Source organism: Annulohypoxylon truncatum (genome assembly GCF_022578515.1).
Source record: "Annulohypoxylon truncatum strain CBS 140777 unplaced genomic scaffold F4807scaffold_2, whole genome shotgun sequence".
In the NCBI taxonomy this organism is placed as follows: Eukaryota; Fungi; Ascomycota; class Sordariomycetes; order Xylariales; family Hypoxylaceae; genus Annulohypoxylon; species Annulohypoxylon truncatum.
In genome coordinates, this window is record NW_025953788.1 from 655,180 (window position 1) to 674,525 (window position 19,346).

A 19,346-nucleotide genomic window follows, 5' to 3' on the forward strand; every position below is an offset into this window, starting at 1 on the left:
ACGTAGACTTCCATCTTAGAATCGCAACGATGGATCAGTCAACACAAAGAAATTCTTCAAAAGGCCACGCCAGAAGTAAATCTGGCGTAAAGTGTGAGTGAACCAAGAAATACATATGTTCTACATTTATTCCAACCATTTTAAATATTTATATCAGCGGGACATGGACACTTTGAACGGATTTCGGCAATTGCGATGGATGGTTGATAGGCTGTGATGGGCGATTTCCATGTCAATGTAAAGAGTGCTGATTGCAGGTGCTATCAACCTATTGGCATACGGCAACCCCCACGTCTTGTCGATCCTGCTTTCTTCACTTCTCATTCACCTCGTCTCCTATATCTCCTAAGATGAGGAAGATCAAAATGAAATCGTAATGTCTTTCACTAACGTATTCCGAACTCTAGCTTCTCGGCCTAGGTCCTCCACCAAAGGGCCGCTCGATGGAGATGAGTAAGCTTAGTCATCATCACTACCTCTCACTTACATAAGTACGATATAGCTCACTCAGTAACTACAGCGGTCATGGCCCCCTAACATCCCCCATCCCCTCCCAAGCAGCCCGTTTCACCAGCACCCAAGCAGCCAGCCCACGTACCAGCCTCAACCTCTCGCGGGCCTCCCCAGCCCCGCGGTCTCCGGCCCTAAGCGCCACCGCGCCCGTAACATCGAAGGACTTCTCCTTCCTGCTCCGGCCAGAGATATACCACCAGCTCTCACCCCTCTCCGTCCCAGCCCCCTTCCGCAACCCGGCGCGGCAGCCCGCGCCCGAGACGCCGATCCCAGCGCTGCTGCAGCGGGGCCACTTCCGCGCGGCCGCGATAGCCGCGGTCCAGGCGCTGACGAGCAGCCCCGTGAGCGCCGTCGCGGCGGCGGCCCACCCGCCCGTCGACCCGGCGGACCACGCCCGCGTCTTCGAGCTGCTGTACACGCGGCTCGCGTGCCTTTGCCTCATCGACGCCACGTCGCTCGCCGCCCAGGAGTCCAAGGCCCTCGAGGACCTCAACTCGGCTTTCTACCTCGATCCCCTGACCGGCGCGCACCTCGTGCCTTGGGAGCTGCGCGTGTTGGGGGTTCGTCTCCAGGCTATTGGGTTCGGCGACCCGAGGCGTGCGGTTATGAGCTATTATGAGCTGGCGCGCGAGGCGAGGGTCCAGGCTGCGAGGGCGGCGAAGTTGGGGGAGCAGGGTAGGGAGGAGGGACGGGTTTGGAGGGAGAGGTTAAGCGAGCTTGGGGTTAAGGTTGCGGGCGCGCTGATTGAGATGGATGATCTTGCTGGCGCGGCGGAGCATCTGGCGACCCTTGGCGACGGGGATGGTGGGAGCGAAGGGCGAGGACGCCTGGCTATGAGCCGCGCGCTCCTGTGGTTGCATTTGGGCGATGTAGAGGCCGCGAGGCGTTGTGTTAGGGTCGCGGATGACGAGGGTGCTTCGACGAATGAGCGCATCCTGACCGCGCTGGCGGATATGGCGGATGGCGAGTACAGGACTGCACTAGAGGAGTGGCAAGAACTGAAAAGCACTATGGAGGAGAATGGTCAGCATGATGAGATGGTTGGGGTGAATTTGGCTGTGTGCCTTCTTTACACGGGGAAAATGGCCGAGGTAAGTGTATTTTATCGGTGTGGTGATGTTCTTGCCCTGCGGGTGCTAACAGTTACAAGGCCAGGGATATCTTGGAAGGCTTGGTTGATGCGGGTGACACGTCCCACACGCTGCTCTTCAACCTTACGACCATGTACGAACTCTGCACTGATCGACATAAGAACCTGAAAATGAAGCTGGCAGAGCGGGTGGCTTCTAAGCAGCCTTCGCAACTGGGATGGGAGAAGACGAACGCGGATTTTAAACTGTAGGTTAGGGTACTTAGATATGCATAATCGGAATACATCATATTAGCTTAGAATTTGTATTTGCGGGAGTTCATCAATAGACGTCAATTGTAACTATGTATCTGAGTAATCATGGCTATGTATCTAGGTAAACTCCAATTCCCCGTAGTATTTAATTATAGATCCTGTCTGAATTCGGTAGAATTCATTCATGTTCTCCGAACCGCCACGTGTGCCAGCGGGCATCTGTCCATCAGATTGGCATACAGCAATATATCCTGTGCAATGGAAATGTTTCATGGTAATTATGGGAACAGAGACTTCTGAAGGCATCTTGTAGTGGCTCGTCTTATATTTCTTGTAGACCTAGATAGCGAGCTTGGTCTGCTTTCGGGACGTATTTTACGCATACCTGAATTGTGGGCTGGGTTTGATAGATTCGTCATTCTCGATGTTTTCAAGAATGGTGCGGTTGCTCCCGGTGATTCCAGGAAACTGTTGTATGACTGTTGACGTTTCGGTTGGGACTTGGCCTCCCGGGGATCTGGCGTATGTTCTCTGGTTGGGATTGGTAATGGGGTACCAGGGATTGATGATCCAGGTTTTGGGTCTAAGGAAGGCCCTTGGACCGATTTCTGTTCGAAATCATGTCAATGCTCAACCTGGAGGCTTATACACGTGGTGGCCAGTATGAATATATTTCTTAGAAAAGAAACTAAAAGTGTCTACTAGTCGGAGAATGAATGCTGGATGTCCTTGTACAGCGCTAATCATGCCTTCTTTGAGGTCAACAGCTTCGAGATAGTTGATTGAAAGGCCTTTATGGAAATGTTGAATCTATTAAATAAGCATGCCTGGGTATATAGGTACATCTTTGAAAGGATTCTCATTTATGATAATATAAATTGTTAACTGTTGGTTCTCGGTCGTGTGGAAGAAGTTCTTAGTTCGAATGTCCAATTTTTTGAAGTCAAGCCCCTTTTCAGCGAGATTATCGTAGTGACGTTGGAGAGTTTGTCCCTTCAGCATTGTTGAATACGCTTTATTGTACGGATGTTTTCCAACACTTGTCATGCGAAAATGAATAATGTGTGTTTATATGTGCCGCTCTATGCTGCATTCAGGCGCCGCACCGTTTCCACGTTTTGTGCTTTGTGGACTATACCTACTACAGGCAGGTATGTATTTACGTATGAGAAAGAATAGGTAATCATAAACCTTTCTCGGTTCTTGATTCTGGGTGATGAGATATGTCATCCCTTTATTACCTATAGACCACTGCTCGGAAGCTGGTTAGTTTGGGTTATGATCGATAACCCCTAACAATTGAAGCCTTCAATTTAGTGCCGCAAGCTTCCTGCTTTCCGGTCAAGAGGTATCATGAAATCAAATTATTTGAGGTCATGGCCTTAAAACATTTCCAAGTTATTCAACTGCCTGTCATGTGTTGGAGTTCAGTCAGGTCAGTGTCCGACTTGGTGAAGGCATTTATTAACCGAGCGTCCAATGTCTTCCAACCTGTATTTGCTAAAACTATATCAAAACTGCTTAGTATATATATATTCGAACCTCTCGTGGTTAAAGCCCTGATGTTTGAGCTTCATTTTTCGTTAGGTGGTCGGTGTATTGTTTCTTATTCGCTTTCCGAACAGCCTCGCTGACCTGTTCCCAATTGTCCACGACGAACTGTTTTACTTTCTCTTCGTTGAAGAATCCGGTTACATCTTGCAGAGGCTCGGAAGGTTGTATACCTAAGCTGTAATTATCCTGCATGATGATCTTCTTGAATGCGTTCGCCACTTGACCATGCCAGCATTTATCGGCCGGTGTCTCCTCTTTGCCGTCTGGAAGTTTCGGCGTGGAAGCCTTGATCACGTTACGCCAGAGCGTCTGGCGCTGCCTTTCCAAGTTCCACTCCCTGAGTTGAGTTTCATATGTGTGCTGTGTACCAGGGAAATACTCGAAGGCTTCCGCGCGCACCGAGTCTCGTGTAGCGTTTTGTACTGCGAATAGCCCTGCCACTCTGCAGGCAGGTAAAAATTCGTTAATCCATTTCCTAAAGACCGGACGGGAGTTCATGCGACGACGATCATTAGCTTTGAGTTTATTTTTGTCGACCTCCCCACTCTCTGTTGGCGCTTGTTTATCTTCTGGATCGGGCCGTACCCAAAAGAGTCGACATGTGGTCGCGTACTCAAATAAGTCTTCATCTGAGGCAAATGGTTCTTCCCATTGAGTGCCATCAGATCTGAGGCCGAGGAAGCTCAGAATATCGGTGGGGTCGGTGGAAAGGAGGACTCGGGCCTTTTTCCTGTCCAGATTCTCAATCTCAGGAATGCGTACATGTAAGCCAACATCATCGACAGTGAGACCATATGGGCGGATTGTGCTTCCAATAATGTTCCACAAGTCTCCATGAGCATGTTTGAACTAATATATGAAAACATGGTATCAGCATAAACTTTAGAAGAAAACAAGTATTCTCTCTTCAAACGTCTACAAATTTACGAAATTGTTTTACTCACTAAATGAATGTTAGCTACTATGTCACAGAAGTTTGGGATCTAAAACGACTGGGAGCGAAATAATGTTATACGTACCTAGCATCCATTGTAAGTGCTCCAAGGAGTCGCAGAGATGAAGGTCAACCTGAATGTATCGAGGTTTTGCATTGTAATTAATGTCTTCGTTGTCTCTTATTGTTTCACGGGGGAGGTCATCGGGCCAGGGAATAGCCGTGATCATAAGAGCTGATTGCTCTTGAAAATGTCGCTCAGCCCTTAAAAGGTTTGCCGAAGATGTGAGAGCATCATGTTTCGAAGGCGATGCTCTTTTTGAAATACCGTTAGCGTGTGATGGAAATATGGATGTTCTTTCCCACGCTAAAAATATGTCAATGTCACCAAAGTCCGGTTTGGCAGGTCCTGGAATAGGAGTAGCAACGAGGATGAAGAGTTCTTGAAGCTTGGCATGGCACTGTTTGAGCATATACTGGTACACGTTTGGAGGCATCCGCGGTGTGTAGAGAGGGTTATCCCCAGAGGAGAAGGCCTGTCCGCCCATGATATCGCTTCCAACCCACCTAGGTACCTAGATATGGGTTTAGTGCATGGGTTACCTAGTGGACTATTATAAGCTTAAAGCCGCTGTTCTTGTTGGGAAATGGAATATTAAGCGAATAATTGTAACAAGAGGGTGAAGAACTGATCAAGACTATTAAACGAAGTCCGGAAGTGAACAGTAAGATTTCATGCACAGGGTGGAGAACTTAAAGAAAAGATATTTTATTATAGTAATTCCAAAAACCCTGCTGATGGAATTATATAAAGAAGAGGAAGAATATAAACTTGGGCCAATGATCTTGGGAAATGGCGAAACTCGACATCGGAGGTCGTGAAGTTTCATGATTCCAAACGGTTGGAGTTAAGCGCCAGGTGGCTTATATAATCCACCTACTAGAACTTTGATAAAGAACGATAATATTCAGTAATAGAGGTTTTCTTCAAGGGATATGATGTGAGAATCAGAGAGCTAGTTCATGGATTTTGTCTTCAGATTTTATAATGAGAAATTTCTTTGTTTCTGTGTTTCGTTTAGGAGCTGATTCACTCACATGAACAGTAGAATGTCATAACAGAAGTAGTCACAGGTTCCATTTGGGAGTCATATCTCATCAATAGAAAGGTCCCAATGAATGCTTGGCGCATCCTGTAGCTTGAGGGCATGCACTTATCCATATATGCATATGGTTTAGTTAGGATCATTGCTACATGAATCATAACGCCACCAAAAGGAGTTGGTATGACTAACATCTTGTACAGGCATTTTAAGCAGTGGGAGTCATTAAAAGAATGTGTGTAAAAACTGCTTGAAACTTCTTCATAATTCATTTCTCTTGATATGCCAGCACCTAGTTAGCATAATGTCTTTAGCCATCTATCCAAAATGTCATTATTTCCCAACCTGGATACAGTAGGCCTGTCCCAGACCACATGCATGACTCACTCATCCCTTGTGTATTCTGAACTCTGTCGCCATATCGATCCATACCTCAGAACCAAGATTGGGATTGGCGCAAGGAGAAGACTAGCACAGCCTAGTATCGATAAACCTCCGCCGTAGCCAAATTTGTTTACGAGCGGTTCTATGGCAAGCGGCAAGAATGTACCAGCCAAACACCTCATGACGATCACAGCCGTCATTGCGGAGGCAGCGTAGAGCCCAAAGGCGTCCACGACATAGGCATAGAGCGGCAGAAATCCTAGCATGAGCGTAACACCAATTCCGATGACGGAAGAGAGGACTAACGCGGCCGAGGCGTGAAGCTGAATAGCCCATCCATAGCCTGCAACGACGAAGGGTAAAGTGATACCTCCAATAATCACTAAAGGTAGACGATATTCAGGTCTGCCTTCGCCCTTATTGGAGTCGCGCATCTTGATATAAATCCTGTCCAAAGTTAGATTGCAGATGATTAGACTAAAAGCCGAGCCGATACCTGCGTGCTCGTTAACATGGTATGTTCCTGGTAAGTTTTATACACCAAAGGCTGAGCTTACTGAAAGTGACAAGTGCAGATCCGGCGGCAGCAGGCGAGAAACCGTACATAGTCTGCAAGACGTCGGGTAGCGTGGTGGCCGTTATATAGAAGTATGTAAAAGCGATAGATCCGAACAATGATAGCGCTTGTAAGATGCCCGAGCCCGCTAACACCGTGAAAGGCCGGGTGACGGCGGCCCACACCTTTTTAGCCCTCGGGCTATCATCCATGTCGAAGACGGTTCGTAGCGATGCATTACCAGTTTCGCGCCGGAGCCTCGCCGCCTTTCGTCTTAGAATTGGGACTTTATACGTCTCGCGGAATAACGTAAGGAAAACTACCTCGCATGCGGTGGCTAGTATCACGCTCATCCATATCGCTTTCCTCCACCCCAGCGTCTCGGCGATCGCCCCGCTAATTGCTGGGCCGACAGCGCCACCGATCAGCGGTGCGAGTTGGACCAAGCTCATCGCCGAACCTCTCTGCTCTGATATGAACATGTCGCCGACAATCGCGGGGTTTAGCACATTGGAAGCTACAGAGAGTCCCGTGAGGGTTCTTGCGGCAATGAAAAGTTTTGTACTTTGGGACAATGCTGCCAGGACTGTCGCTACGATGAACAGAGCGTTCGCTGTGTTCATGACGGGGTAGCGCCCAAATACTTCAGACAGCGGTGCGATAAGCAAGGGACCTGCAGCTTCGCCTAGCTCCCAAATGGTCACTAAAAGTACGCTCGCAGATTTGCTAGAGTGGCCGTGGTCAAGGTCGTCCACTATCCGTGTCGCGACGGGTACGACGGATATGCAGGTGAATGTTCTGCGAGAGAGATCAGCATGTGTAACCCAAGATCTAGATTAGACACGCACACTGTGAAGGCCATGAAGGCGAGGAGCGCCACTATCCCCCATTTATAGGCCTGCGGCCATTCCATGGGGTTTTCCGCGTCGCCATCAGGATCAAAATCAACGATATCTTTACTGGAGGGGTCGTCTTCTCTTTCTACGTAGACGAGATGGGCATCTTGTAACAAGGGCTGGGTTTCGTCCATAGTAAACTTCACCGAGACTAAATTGGTTATAGAATTTGGGAAAAACGAACTTCAGGGGGACGGGGCCAAGCTAAGATAAAATAGTTCCCGCTGAAAGTCCAAATAAAATGTTTAATAATCAGAATCCACTACGCGCGCCCTTAAGGTCACGACATCGGACACCGTCAATTGCGAAATTGGAGTGACATGCCAAGCCTAGAGGTTGCTGTAAGAATCACGCGTGAACATTATGAAACTTAGCAGATACCTAAAAAACTAGAAGAAACTTGAATTCGGTTTATTTATTTAAATTGACTATCTCTATTTTTGCATAAATGCTTACAAGCATTGAAGATGGATATCTAATAACAGAATAAAGCTGACAAATGCGGGGTACGACTTAAGTAAGAGGGGTTACCTAAGCCATGTTCGCATATGAAAATCCCCAACATTTCCCAACTCTTAGCGTGCTATACGATGTGCATCATACTTTGCTGGCTTCTATTCACATCGTCATGGTCCGATTCGAGGCAAAGTGAGTCAAATGAGTGCCTTGAACTGATGAATTGAACTGGAGCTGCCGGATTCAAAATAACAGATACGGGTTCCCCGGATGGTGTAAACATTATGCGGGGCATCAATTTGCGGTTCCCTCGTCGCCTCGTCGGGTAGTTCTTGATGCTATGATATACTAGAAGTCCATTGAATACTCTAACGCATTTAGTTAGCTGCGGATTACCGTATGAGTGTGTGGATATTGTCCTACGCAAGATTGTCCCATAAACACATAACCCACCAGAAATACCTGCAACCAGAAGTACCACCTATATCACAATCCTTCATTAGGCCTAGTTTGAACAGCATCGTGACGGATAGGATCGTGAGAATTGTGTCGAGACATATATGTATGATCACATTGATCTCGGGTACGCCTCCACAGTCCATGTCGAAGACCTGTATCACGCCCCAGAAAAATACGATTCCAGCCTAGGTAGTCAATATGGGTTAGATTCACATCTCTGTATAGTACTTAGAAAAAAGAATGGTTTTCTAACGACATACAAGAGCAACATGATACGTCCATATAGGATACTGAAAGTCGAATGATAGAGAGAATATTGATATGGAAGCTGGCAGACGAGCAAGCCGCAGGATCTTGTCAAGGCTGCAGTAACGTCCAAAACGTGTCACCTTTCGCAGGCTTGACGTTGTGTTACTCACAAGACGCCGGTATCTGTCGCGGAGAATTGGCGTATCAACTCTACTTTCAACTGGCTCGGAAGAGTTCAAATAAGAGATGTTTCTCATCTCAAACTCTTCGTGCATTCTTATCTCAGTCGAAGCTCCATGGAAATAACCAGCTCAACGAGTTGACAGTGGACGGCAAACGGGATATATTTGGAAGACATAAATACTTGAATTTCCCGCCCAGTCCGAAGGAATATATACATAAACGCGATGATTACGCCACTAGAGTTCAACAGCCAAGCCTAACGGCCCCCAAAAGTAGCTAATTTCTCAGATTCGTTCCTGATTCTAAGGGGCGGCTGAGACATATTTTAAAACTACCAATTATATCCAAGGCTTCCGACCAGGAAAAGAAAGCACATTACGCAATCTGTCGCGGTACACAGCATAACGTCGAAAATAGAACAGCTAGTCGATGCGTCTCGCTACCTGCTGTAATCATGCAGTTGGATATGAATACCTGGGTCCGTATGAATCATGGTACATTTTCTTTCATCCTCCTTTTTAGCAGGTGCCTAAGGAATTGAATCCAGTTATTCTACAGCGCGATGGGCAGCACTTTCAATATTATCCCAAAAGAGAGGTGGCGGCGTACCGGGATTTTCAATCTTACTCTGATCTTCTTTTACGGGATAGTTCTTCTTATTTGTCTTGCTATATCTCTTTCGCGGGGGTCGACACTCTATTCCACGACTACCGTCTTCGAGGGCAGCTGCCAGGAAACGGACCGCCTTAATCTTGTCTTCCATTTCTTACTTAACCTTATATCTACTCTAACTCTAGCATCTTCCGGGTTCTTCATGCAAATATTAAGTTCGCCATCCCGTCAAGAGATCGACCGCGCTCATTTGAGGCTTCGGTCGCTGGATATTGGTGTCTCATCTATCAAAAACGTCCGTTTCGTCTCTCCGGCGAAGTCGCTCGGCTGGTTTATCCTTTCCATCAGTTCGATACCTATCCATCTATTCTTCAACAGTTCAGTTTTCAAAACGAATTATCAAGGCTCAGATTGGAGGCTTACTATTGCGTCGAGCGGTTTCGGCGCACAAGGAGTTGAATTCTTCCCACCGGGAGCTAGTCTAGCGAATGCTGGTGTTCCAAGCCCAGGCTTAGATGAGCTAAAGTCCAACGGTTCCAGATGCTCATTTGGGTCAGGATACGAGGCAGTATGTGGAGAACCTGTAAAGTTGGCGGAATACTGGAATAAGTCATCGCCGGTGTACCACAATATCACAAATACGGCAATTGAGTCTGGGAGTTGGCACAATATGACGCCTCATGCCTGCCGCGAAGAATATGGCTCCTGTAAGCCAAGGAAGCAATATCGAGATGTGGTTATTGTCGTCGATACCGGTACCGATAACCCAGACGGATGGACTCGATCACAGGTATTTAGCGATCCACATAATGACTTGGGACCAGTCTGGGATTCTCACATACCGCGGAACGATATAAACTCTTTGTGGTACTCGACACAGTGTGTGAATTACTTGCCTACATCTGTGATAGCTATCGATGGAGACACACTAGTATGCGGCAATTCGTGTTGGTTTACGCTTGGAATGACAAGATTAGATTTGCTATCAAATGCAACCTTTTCTGGACCTGACTGGACAATCACTGCACAGGAAAGTTACATGCCTTCCTGTGTTTCAGTCGAGCAACAGAAACTAGGCTTCAACAAGACTTTCAATGCGCTTAACGTCAAATACTGCCTGGCACAACCATCGTCAACATACAAATGTCAAATTAGGCTATCTAACCTCTTATTGTTCACTACGATAATATGTGTTTTATTGAAAGCCGTCACCTGCACACTAGCTGTTTATTTTCTCTCCTATAAATCGTTAGTTACACTTGGGGACACACTGGAATCCTTCATTACAAACCCGGACCCCACAACGTTAGGATTAGGAACATTCGATATTCATGATAGTCATCGGCTACAATTCGGGACGCGTGCGACTCTAGGACCTTATGATTCTACGGAACTTAGTTACTCAGTAATACCACGTATCTGGCACCGGAAGGCCCGTAGACTTGTATCTACTCTTCCAAAGTCTACCTTGTCTGGTAGTTATGTCCCTATATTTTTTTTCATTGGCATCGGGGGCTATTTCGCTTCCCAGATCTATCTATATGACGGATTTAGCTTGTAAGTCATCGGATGTGCTGATGAAATTTCTAGAATATCTAAGTGTTAACGCGAAATTAGCAAAGGAAGCTTCGGGGAATCAGACTCCCCTTACTTTATCAGCGACTACGTTGGCGAATACGGGTTCTTGGTAACACTAATACTTGCTAATATACCACAATTTATACTGTCATACTGTTTTCTTTCATATTCTTCCATGTTCAGCCGTCTATTGGCAGAGAAGGAATTTAATTCATATAGTCTTACACCGCATAAGCCACTACGTGTGTCGTATCCCGCCGGTGAACAGAACTCGACATATTGGCTCCAATTACCATATATTTACAGCCTACCCTTGCTTATTATTAGCACACTATTGCACTGGTTTGCGTCAAATGCTATATTCATCTTCGTCAGCCAAGGAGGTAAGCTTCTGAAGTACCCTTTTGTCCGTTCCACCTACTCATGACAATACAGGTTATCTTGTGGACTTCTATCACGACACCTCCCAGAATCGCAACAACGACTGGGGATTGCCTCAAGGTGCAACTGCTATCTTAGGATTATCACCACCTGCGATCCTCGCCTTCTTCATTACATGTGTAGCTATAGTATTAATCCCTGTTCTATACGGTTTAAGAAAGCTTCCCGGCGACATGGTTGTGGGGGCTTGCGACTCCTTGGTGCTCTCGGCAGCTTGTCACCCGTATCAATCGACCACCTCTCTTCACCGAGAAGAATTAAGTAAAAGCAACTTCAATGATAATAGTAAGTTGAAATTATCTTGAATTCTCTAGTCTATGTGCTAAATTTAGAAGGCGGAGAGATAGAAGAGACGGATGAACAACGATCATTGCGTGAACTAGCCAGGAAAAAACTTCTATGGGGCGTTACACCTTTACCATCGTCGCTGGCTGCGATGATTAGGACAGACCGAGAGGCTTTGAATTTGAGCTTCTGCGATGAAGATGAATATCTGCATGGGCCTGTTGACGGGGAATATTATGCGTGAGGTTGATACGAAGTACGGGCTACTCAGGAGTCGGGACGGCGCCTAAGCATTAAACCGGAAACAATTGGGTCTTCATTTATGACTTTTTAGAGCTCGCAATAAGTCATTTACGGTGATGGACATCTGATTGGGAATAATTAGCACATCGCAGTTCGTTACAAGGCGGTTACCTTGTCCCTTCGAATCAGAAAGGGGCCTCGTTGAAACTTACCTAAATCGAATAACCACGCATAGAAATAATAACCTTCATTACTATATATAAGTCTTCAGGAACTCAGCTTGTATCATGGCCAAGTAGTATCAATTGTTTGGTTGGGACTCTAAGGTAGTAATGCATAATACAACCCTCAAGACCATCCGACTCCGCTTTGCCCGGCCCATGAGATATTACTTGGCACCAGCAAGACGATAATATTTAGAAATGTGATCATTATAGGTATGTCTGATTATTATCTCCAAGTACGATAGTTTCTATTAAACTAACCCTATATATAGACGTCACATCTTATCACAGCTGTGGTTCAATACTACATCATTTGGACCCCACGTTGATCACCCCTTTATTATACGTGATTCTGCAACCTGAGGTAACTTCACGTAACACGATATCCATTTATACTAATTACGTGTATTGGCAAGGCATAGTTGGACAAGAATCAGCCTCATTGGATATGATATCCCAATGATCAAAAACTGCTCCTCATGTCGCTAGCTGCTTGACATTCATTAACTCGCCTCATCCGCTAATGTGATCAATTGGTAGAAGCAAGCTACAAAAAGGAAATTTCGACAACAGGCGAGACAACAATGACGGCCGAATATCATAGAACTCATTATATCAGTAAGTTGTAAATTGAGAAAACCGACATAGTAATAAGCCTCTCATCGGTAGATTATAATGAATATTAACACTGCGTACCTACAGATTCCCTCTCGAGACAGCCGATGATAGGTATTCCAGAAATTGAGATAAATACAGCGAATAATATACGCCAGTCTGTTTCACTGATGCACGAGAGTCAATCCGAGGATTATTACGAGGACGTATTACTCGATGTTAGCGAAGGACCGGGATTAGACATAGGAAGCGAGATCGACAGCCGACACTCAATACATTCAACGAATATCGCACATGATGTAAGACTGCCTTTGCGCGAGTCTCTGGGGATCTCAGGATGTCTTATCATCGTTGGGGGAACTTTAGGCAGTCTTATCGGCTTCGGGTTCCTCCTCTTTCTCTGGGCAGCTCATGGTTCCGATCTCGAGGCAACAGACGCACCTATGGCGTGGCGCAGAATCATGTTGAATGGCTGGATGGGACAAGCTACTACCCTCGCGGCTTTACTTATAAGGGTCGTTACGGCTTTGCAAGCAACGGTATGCACGGCTATGCTTGCCTCGATGTTCCTAGAGAAACAATACGTTCGAAAGGCGGACATCGTCCAATTCTCCATCATCCGAGCTATTAATGATGGTCCGCGGAAGCTTACAGAGTTGATATTTTCCTCGCCAAGAGCTATCTTTCGTATCGAGGCTTTCCTAGCTCTGTCATTAACACTTGGAAACCTGGCTCTCCAGTTTACATCCACTATCCTTTTCTCAGATATACGCGAAGCCACCATCGTTGGACTTAGTAGCTCTGTACAGGTACCGAACTACATTGATCAGCAGATAGAAGGCATTTATGTCCCTGCGCCGGAACAAGAATCACCTACATATAGGATGTTTGGGGAAGTCGAGTCGAATATGTCATCTATTCCCGACTCAAAAGGCTTTACTGATTCTGGATGGAAACAACGAGCAATCCTACCGCTTAGCTTAGCAGATAACAGAACAGCGGTTCGCACGTTCAAAGGAGACGCAGCGGTAATGAGCTCCAGAGTCAGTTGCATGAGGCCTAACATAGACGGAGTTATTCGTACCACTAATCTTTCTGATGCTCCTCATTCATTCGTATACGTGGGAAGATTCAATGGCACGTTAGACTACGGTTCGAGTCTACAAGATTCGCATTCTGATTCATCATTATGCAATTCTCAGGGTTGTCATCATGCAAAATACGATTGCACTATCCCGTCGAAGACCCACATCGACTCAAACACACGCAATATATCAAGCTATCAGGGCGGTTTTTGCTCCGTTACGGCGGTTGGTGGAGCATGGAATGGACAGAACCACACCGGGTGGAAGGATTCAGATGAGCCTTGGTCCAATCAATCTCTAATCTACCTAGTCTACTCAAGCAATATGTTCAATACGGATTGGCTGTCTCACATAAATGATAGTCAGAACCTTTCATCACTTCCTAGAACTAGCCAAGGAGAATGGTCGAGTTTTGAAATCATACCCGGTCGGTTTCTTAATATTTCACTTTGCTTCATGACTTTCAGTATAGATTCGAAGTTCGTTGAGATGAAGGCGAAGGCACCTCTTCACGAACCAGTCGGAAATTGGTCAATATTAAGAACTTGGAATTCATCTGACGTCCGAACCTTCTTTGGCGTAAACGAATTGCACCAAGATCATGCCGAAAGAGGTATTCTAACAATCACCGATCTCAAACAACCGGAAAACAACTCCTCTGATTTCAAAGGGGACGATGTTTGGAATAATGGAACAAGGGTGCAGCAAACATATATGCTGCTTGATTGGTATTTTTACATGATTATATCCGGTCAAAGCGGTTGGCAGTTTACATGGAAAGGATGCATTTACTGCGACTCTTTGGGGCAATCCATTCATCCGGGGTTTGCTATGCTACTTGGAGACACGCTCTTAACAACTGGCAGAGCCGCTGAAGCATTGCTGTGTTTCACTACAGCACTTTCCCTACAGTGGTACACGGATGCTTTCTCGTCACTTAAAGGGACTATCGGGGTAGATATTACATCTACCAAAAATGTCCAGACCGCACACATGTGTAAACAGGATAGTTGCAAGGGGATAGTTTCCGTGGCAGTGATACTCGGATTATACCTTCTGACTGTTTTCATAACGACGGCTTTATTCATCCGACAAGTCTCTTACTCAAGACAGGGGAATGTCTGGCATGCTGTATCACAGCTACTAGGGTATGAGCTGGAAGAGGCCTTGGAGAATGGGAATGACAGGGGTGACGATGCCATGGATAAATGGACGAAGGAAGAAGGGAAACACACCCTTGTCAGGCTTAAAAGGGTAGACGGCAGAATCCAGGCTGTGAGAAAACACGAAGTTTCCTCGAAAGGAACAAATAAGCGCTGGAAAAGTTGGTTATCTAAGTTCTCAAAGAAGAAAGCATCGGATTAAGGACAGTTTGAATGATAAGCTCGTGGGGGGGGAAAGTCTAAAAAGGGGCGGATATGGAACTGGCAAGTTAGAGAGGGTTGGAAGCACGTATTGATCAGGAAACGATGCAAATATCAACGTTCGGAAGGGTTGTTTTCTTTTCTTATATAAGGATCATCAGGCACAGGGTATAAGGAATCATTGGTAATTTTTTTCATTCAGATATTTCATTATCGTAATGTCCAATCTTCATCAACGATAGACATGCATAAATCATTCCATGGCGGAAATAGCAAGCGAAGATATTGCAGAGTAATCTCAAAACACCCATGCAGCCTCGAAGTTGTCCCTTCAACTCCACGGCTTAGAGAATCATCTATGACCGAAAATTGCACATGACCATCCGCCGGATATTCCCAGACCCTAAACCCAAGCCCAACTCCTGATTATTGCACCCAAATCTAACTATATTTCTTCGCGTCCTGGTCTATCACGTCCCGCTCGGTTCATCAAATGTCCAAGGTTGAAGAACATCGCCTCCTCAAAGAAGTCGGGACCCACGGGGTCGTCTTGGTGGGGCCGCACCAGATTGATGTTGATGTTGGGATCAAAGGGATTCCGCGGATTGCGATCCGTGTGGCGTCTAAATATATTTACAAACTCGCCGTCCAGCGCGTTGGGACGAGGTCTTAGCGGACGGTTACCAGGTCCAGCCTGGGGAGCCGGATCAGGAGCCGGAACTGCTGGCGGCGGTCTCTGCTCTCGGGGCCTCCTTCGCACGAAAAGGGGCGGTGGCGGCGGCGCCGGATTGATATTTAGGAACGGCATAAAGGCCCTACCGCCCTCGTAGTTTGGTGGGTTGTCGTGGTACCGGCACTCCCGCGTATGATGACATTGTAGGAAGTCCTGGTTGTCGCGGTAATACATCCCGAAGCACAGCCAGCACCACTCATGACCACAGATGCCTTATAACTCCTTATTAGTTTCAAGTACTAGGAAAAAGGGGGTTGGATTATAGGGGAGAAAAGAAACTTACATGTCACGTGATCACATCCCGTATACTTGTGCACATTCCTATCGCATCCGGGGCAAGGCTTAGTGATCTCTTTCACGTGCTTCTCAGACGCCTTGTCGTTCTTCCGCTGCCTTCGGGTGCGCTTCTCGTATTCTTCGCAGGTTTCTCCTTTATGCCACGGTACGTTGTGCCGTACACACAGGGAGTGCTTGCATTCGTGGCATCTCGCTCGCTCACAGCCCGCTTGGTAGATTTGGCCAGAGTCGCAGCGCGGGTTGAGGCACCAGATGAAATCGGGGATGTTGGAAAGAAACGCTTTTACCGCCAACTTGTCGTATCTCTCAAATACTTCTCGGGTGGCGAAGGCCCGGACGTTCTCGTATTTGAGAAGCTGGGGGCACTCGGGGCATTTCAGACGATCCCACGTAACTGTGTCCATGCTCGAAGCTATCCAAGCTCCGACGCATTCCTTGCATATGGTAGAGTCGTGTTCGCAGGACATGGTGATCCTGCGCCTGTTGGGCATCTCGGAGACTCTCTTGTCGTCACTGCATACGATGCACGTATCCGTTAGAGGAACCAGCCAGGCCTCCGCGCGAATAAACCTATCCTCCACGACACGGGGCACGTCGAAGTCGATAGTCTCGCCGGGACGGATGTGGTTGCGCTTCTTGACCGGCTTGCCGCGATACGTCAACTTGATATCCTCAACGTCGATGGTACGATGGCGCGATGCTCGGGTATAGATCGAAGTCAGAACCTTGTCTCTTAGCCACTGCTTGAGTTTGTGCACATCCGCATAACCATGGGGAGTGTGGTACGGTTTCTGGCAGACGTACTCCTCATTAAAACCGCGTAGGACGAAATATGCGTCGACCGGTACTATATCGAAGACCAGGTGGCGACAGAGCCATGTCTGTACCTTGCGCGCTTCCCAGCTGTTGCCCTGTAACGGCCCCTCCCTTAAACCTCCAACCGCATGGATGACGATTTGGTTCGCATTTACCACCAGGTGGCCCCTACTTTCACTAGGGGGTCGTAGAAAGTTGGCGATGGTCTCTCGGATGCTGCCTATGGAGCGCCCCGCTTCGATTTCCTGCTCAATAATTTCTATTTGATGTTTGCGAAGCTTTGACTTTGGTCTTCTCCAGCTGACCCGTAGCGCGCCGTTATCCCCCTCTTCTAGTAACCGGTACTGCAGAGGTGATGCCCCTTTAGGAATCTCGTCTCCGTCTAGCCTCTTATCGCCCCAAAAGAACTGTATTTGGGCGCCTTTTTGCTCTCCGTCCAGATATTGCTTCCTTAAAGTATCCGCAACATGGCTTAACCCCCACGACTCCTTTACGCTGATGCTGAGGAGCTCCCGACCTGAGATGGGTTCGTCAAGGTCAATGACGTCTATCCTTCTTCTTTTTTCCCGGGTAGAATCGTGGTGCTTGGAGCGATGCTTGCGCTCTTCTTTTTGGTGATTTGACGATTCCCCGTGGCGGTTTGTTGAGGAAAATGAAGACCATCGTGAGAACATAGTAACAGTTGCCGTTGGGTTGGACCAAGACTAAAAATGGTGGCTGCAGCCATAAAATTAATATAGATTTAAGAAATTGTATGTGGCACAATTAGAGTGGTTCCTGTCGTGGGAGCGAATCGGACAAGGAGAGAGAAATGAGACAAAATCATTGTCGTGGGCGACTAGGGGACTCTCGAATCATTCAATAGGAAGTGAGGCTCTAGAAAAATGAGTAACCGATTATCACCTATCATGTTCGTCGGCGACTGCGGGGCACACGTAAGCTCGGAGTCCTATGAGAGTGTGGGATTTTTTCAAGGCCAACACCTAGCGCGCGAAGGTGAAATGCCCATCATGCCGCTGATCCAAGGTCGTCTTGGGTGCCTAATTGGGTGGCAAGCTACCCTCCTTCGCCCGGCCAATGTGGTGGCACCAAGCACTACCTACGTGAAGAGCCACGTGAGACAATGTAACGAGACCTGCACGACCTCATACAGTAACCGACTAACCTATAGGCACGCGGGCAGACTATGATTCGAGGGGGCCGAAATTCCAAAGCTTCCACGACAAGAAGACAGCTGTTTAAATGTCGCTACGTCGGCGCTTTATGACAGAGCTCAAATCCCGCCCCGTGTCATGCAGATCTCTTGGCACTGTAAGGTATTCAGGGGGATGATTCACATGAATTCGCTGAATTTTCGCTGAATTTTGCTTTCCAACAATGTCATGTCCGATATCTCCGTTCTTAAAAAAACGCTGCCCGAGCCCGCCAACACCGCTCTTCCATCGTTGCGCACCGACATTTGCGCCCCCGTGAACCTGGTAATTTCCCAGGTCCCCATCACTACGACAGGTACCAATCACGCTGCGACACCATCCACATGAGACTAGACCCCGCGATCACGTAGGGCAAAGACGCCTCGCGCAAGTTGGAAGTCTTATAAACGAAGACCTCGGTAATGTATAAGAAAAGCACACCGACAAAAGTCAAGATGGCAAGGTCATATAACTGAGGATTCGTGATGTGATATGCGGCGTAGAATCTGATGAAACTGGTGTAAAAGTTCTTCAGGCCGTAAGTACGGGCTAGCAACGGGTGCGGAGGTGGAGCCGCCGGGCCGCTGAACGCTTTCAGGGATGCCGTAGGATTGCCCCTGTAACACACGACGCTATGAATCGCAGCGGATAATCCATTCTGAGGTGGAAGCCTACATTAGTTTATCTGTGAAGGTGGGATGAGTTATGCAGGCTGCGAACCTACAGCGATCAAGAAGTATGGGAGGTAACCCTGATGCTGTGGCAGAAGCGAAGAAAGTTGGTCCATTGTGGCGCTCAACTAACGGTTGGTTGAATAAACAGCGCTTTAAACAATCGCAAAGAAAAGGGGGCAGAGTAAATCATCTATCTACTAGGATCAATATGACAAAGACATGAAACTTCACGACATCCGGAGGATATGTAAATATAAAACTATATCAGAGACATGCGAAATGTGCATCCCGATAATTTGAAACCAACACCTTTTTCCAAAGCATAAGAGCAGCACAGTACACTACAAAGTTCATGGACGCTTAGTGTATATTCATCTATACAGTACTAAGTACTTCACTAAAATAATAAGATCCAATAACTTCATGCCTTTTTTCCTCACATTTTGTGATACATGCTTCTTCTTATTTCCCTTATTAATGACACCTCTGATTAATTAGGTGGCATATAATAGCATAAATATTCAAAGTGACAATCTTAACATGAATTTGTTAGA

The 19,346-nt window shown here is 46.9% G+C and overlaps 7 protein-coding genes across 7 annotated transcripts; 3 read left to right on the forward strand and 4 right to left on the reverse strand.

The window, feature by feature from the left end:
* The first annotated feature begins 17 nt into the window (after positions 1–17).
* F4807DRAFT_117305 (uncharacterized protein) lies at positions 18–1,998 on the forward strand. Its single transcript, XM_047992839.1, has 4 exons — positions 18–93; positions 408–453; positions 521–1,604; positions 1,664–1,998. The coding sequence occupies exons 1-4, from the start codon at positions 30–32 to the stop codon at positions 1,853–1,855; spliced, it is 1,386 nt and encodes a 461-aa protein (XP_047858687.1). The 5' UTR covers positions 18–29; the 3' UTR covers positions 1,856–1,998.
* A 1,089-nt stretch (positions 1,999–3,087) lies between these two features.
* On the reverse strand, positions 3,088–5,450 carry F4807DRAFT_406989 (uncharacterized protein). The gene is made up of 2 exons (XM_047996332.1): positions 4,433–5,450; positions 3,088–4,261 (listed from the first exon to the last, which is right to left on the reverse strand). Exons 1-2 carry the CDS (start codon positions 4,892–4,894, stop codon positions 3,410–3,412), a joined length of 1,314 nt encoding a protein of 437 aa, XP_047858688.1. The 5' UTR covers positions 4,895–5,450; the 3' UTR covers positions 3,088–3,409.
* Positions 5,451–5,832: 382 nt separating this feature from the next.
* Positions 5,833–7,419, reverse strand: F4807DRAFT_449507 (major facilitator superfamily transporter; the record flags this gene model as incomplete). Its single annotated transcript, XM_048000030.1, has 3 exons — positions 5,833–6,329; positions 6,391–7,187; positions 7,238–7,419. The coding sequence occupies 3 exons, from the start codon at positions 7,417–7,419 to the stop codon at positions 5,833–5,835; spliced, it is 1,476 nt and encodes a 491-aa protein (XP_047858689.1).
* Positions 7,420–9,018: 1,599 nt separating this feature from the next.
* F4807DRAFT_117353 (uncharacterized protein) lies at positions 9,019–11,870 on the forward strand. The gene is made up of 5 exons (XM_047992840.1): positions 9,019–9,126; positions 9,180–10,801; positions 10,862–11,205; positions 11,258–11,548; positions 11,599–11,870. The coding sequence occupies exons 1-5, from the start codon at positions 9,124–9,126 to the stop codon at positions 11,790–11,792; spliced, it is 2,454 nt and encodes an 817-aa protein (XP_047858690.1). The 5' UTR covers positions 9,019–9,123; the 3' UTR covers positions 11,793–11,870.
* Positions 11,871–12,243: 373 nt separating this feature from the next.
* Positions 12,244–15,302, forward strand: F4807DRAFT_117380 (uncharacterized protein). The gene is made up of 2 exons (XM_047992843.1): positions 12,244–12,633; positions 12,718–15,302. Exons 1-2 carry the CDS (start codon positions 12,600–12,602, stop codon positions 15,078–15,080), a joined length of 2,397 nt encoding a protein of 798 aa, XP_047858691.1. The 5' UTR covers positions 12,244–12,599; the 3' UTR covers positions 15,081–15,302.
* Positions 15,303–17,704, reverse strand: F4807DRAFT_117371 (uncharacterized protein). The gene is made up of 2 exons (XM_047992841.1): positions 16,096–17,704; positions 15,303–16,024 (listed from the first exon to the last, which is right to left on the reverse strand). Exons 1-2 carry the CDS (start codon positions 17,597–17,599, stop codon positions 15,525–15,527), a joined length of 2,004 nt encoding a protein of 667 aa, XP_047858692.1. The 5' UTR covers positions 17,600–17,704; the 3' UTR covers positions 15,303–15,524.
* A 566-nt stretch (positions 17,705–18,270) lies between these two features.
* Positions 18,271–19,093, reverse strand: F4807DRAFT_117375 (ergosterol biosynthesis protein-like protein Erg28). Its single transcript, XM_047992842.1, has 2 exons — positions 18,843–19,093; positions 18,271–18,776 (listed from the first exon to the last, which is right to left on the reverse strand). The coding sequence occupies exons 1-2, from the start codon at positions 18,903–18,905 to the stop codon at positions 18,426–18,428; spliced, it is 414 nt and encodes a 137-aa protein (XP_047858693.1). The 5' UTR covers positions 18,906–19,093; the 3' UTR covers positions 18,271–18,425.
* Positions 19,094–19,346: the final 253 nt, after the last annotated feature.

What these genes read in the sequence shown, in the direction of transcription:
- F4807DRAFT_117375 (XM_047992842.1), bottom strand. Translation starts at nt 18,905, where the DNA reads ATGGACCAACTTTCTTCGCTTCTGCCACAGCATCAGGGTTACCTCCCA. An exon ending in TCCCATACTTCTTGATCGCT is followed by an intron (nt 18,777 to 18,842) that starts GTAGGTTCGCAG and finishes CTTCCACCTCAG; the next exon opens with AATGGATTATCCGCTGCGAT.
- F4807DRAFT_117353 (XM_047992840.1), top strand. An exon ending in CATCTTCGTCAGCCAAGGAG is followed by an intron (nt 11,206 to 11,257) that starts GTAAGCTTCTGA and finishes ATGACAATACAG; the next exon opens with GTTATCTTGTGGACTTCTAT. An exon ending in AAGCAACTTCAATGATAATA is followed by an intron (nt 11,549 to 11,598) that starts GTAAGTTGAAAT and finishes TAAATTTAGAAG; the next exon opens with GCGGAGAGATAGAAGAGACG.
- F4807DRAFT_406989 (XM_047996332.1), bottom strand. Translation starts at nt 4,894, where the DNA reads ATGGGCGGACAGGCCTTCTCCTCTGGGGATAACCCTCTCTACACACCG. An exon ending in AGCACTTACAATGGATGCTA is followed by an intron (nt 4,262 to 4,432) that starts GGTACGTATAAC and finishes TTCATATATTAG; the next exon opens with TTCAAACATGCTCATGGAGA.
- F4807DRAFT_117380 (XM_047992843.1), top strand. Translation starts at nt 12,600, where the DNA reads ATGACGGCCGAATATCATAGAACTCATTATATCA. An exon ending in TCATAGAACTCATTATATCA is followed by an intron (nt 12,634 to 12,717) that starts GTAAGTTGTAAA and finishes GCGTACCTACAG; the next exon opens with ATTCCCTCTCGAGACAGCCG.
- F4807DRAFT_117305 (XM_047992839.1), top strand. Translation starts at nt 30, where the DNA reads ATGGATCAGTCAACACAAAGAAATTCTTCAAAAGGCCACGCCAGAAGT. An exon ending in AAGTAAATCTGGCGTAAAGT is followed by an intron (nt 94 to 407) that starts GTGAGTGAACCA and finishes TCCGAACTCTAG; the next exon opens with CTTCTCGGCCTAGGTCCTCC. An exon ending in ACACGGGGAAAATGGCCGAG is followed by an intron (nt 1,605 to 1,663) that starts GTAAGTGTATTT and finishes AACAGTTACAAG; the next exon opens with GCCAGGGATATCTTGGAAGG.
- F4807DRAFT_117371 (XM_047992841.1), bottom strand. Translation starts at nt 17,599, where the DNA reads ATGTTCTCACGATGGTCTTCATTTTCCTCAACAAACCGCCACGGGGAA. An exon ending in GGGATGTGATCACGTGACAT is followed by an intron (nt 16,025 to 16,095) that starts GTAAGTTTCTTT and finishes AGGAGTTATAAG; the next exon opens with GCATCTGTGGTCATGAGTGG.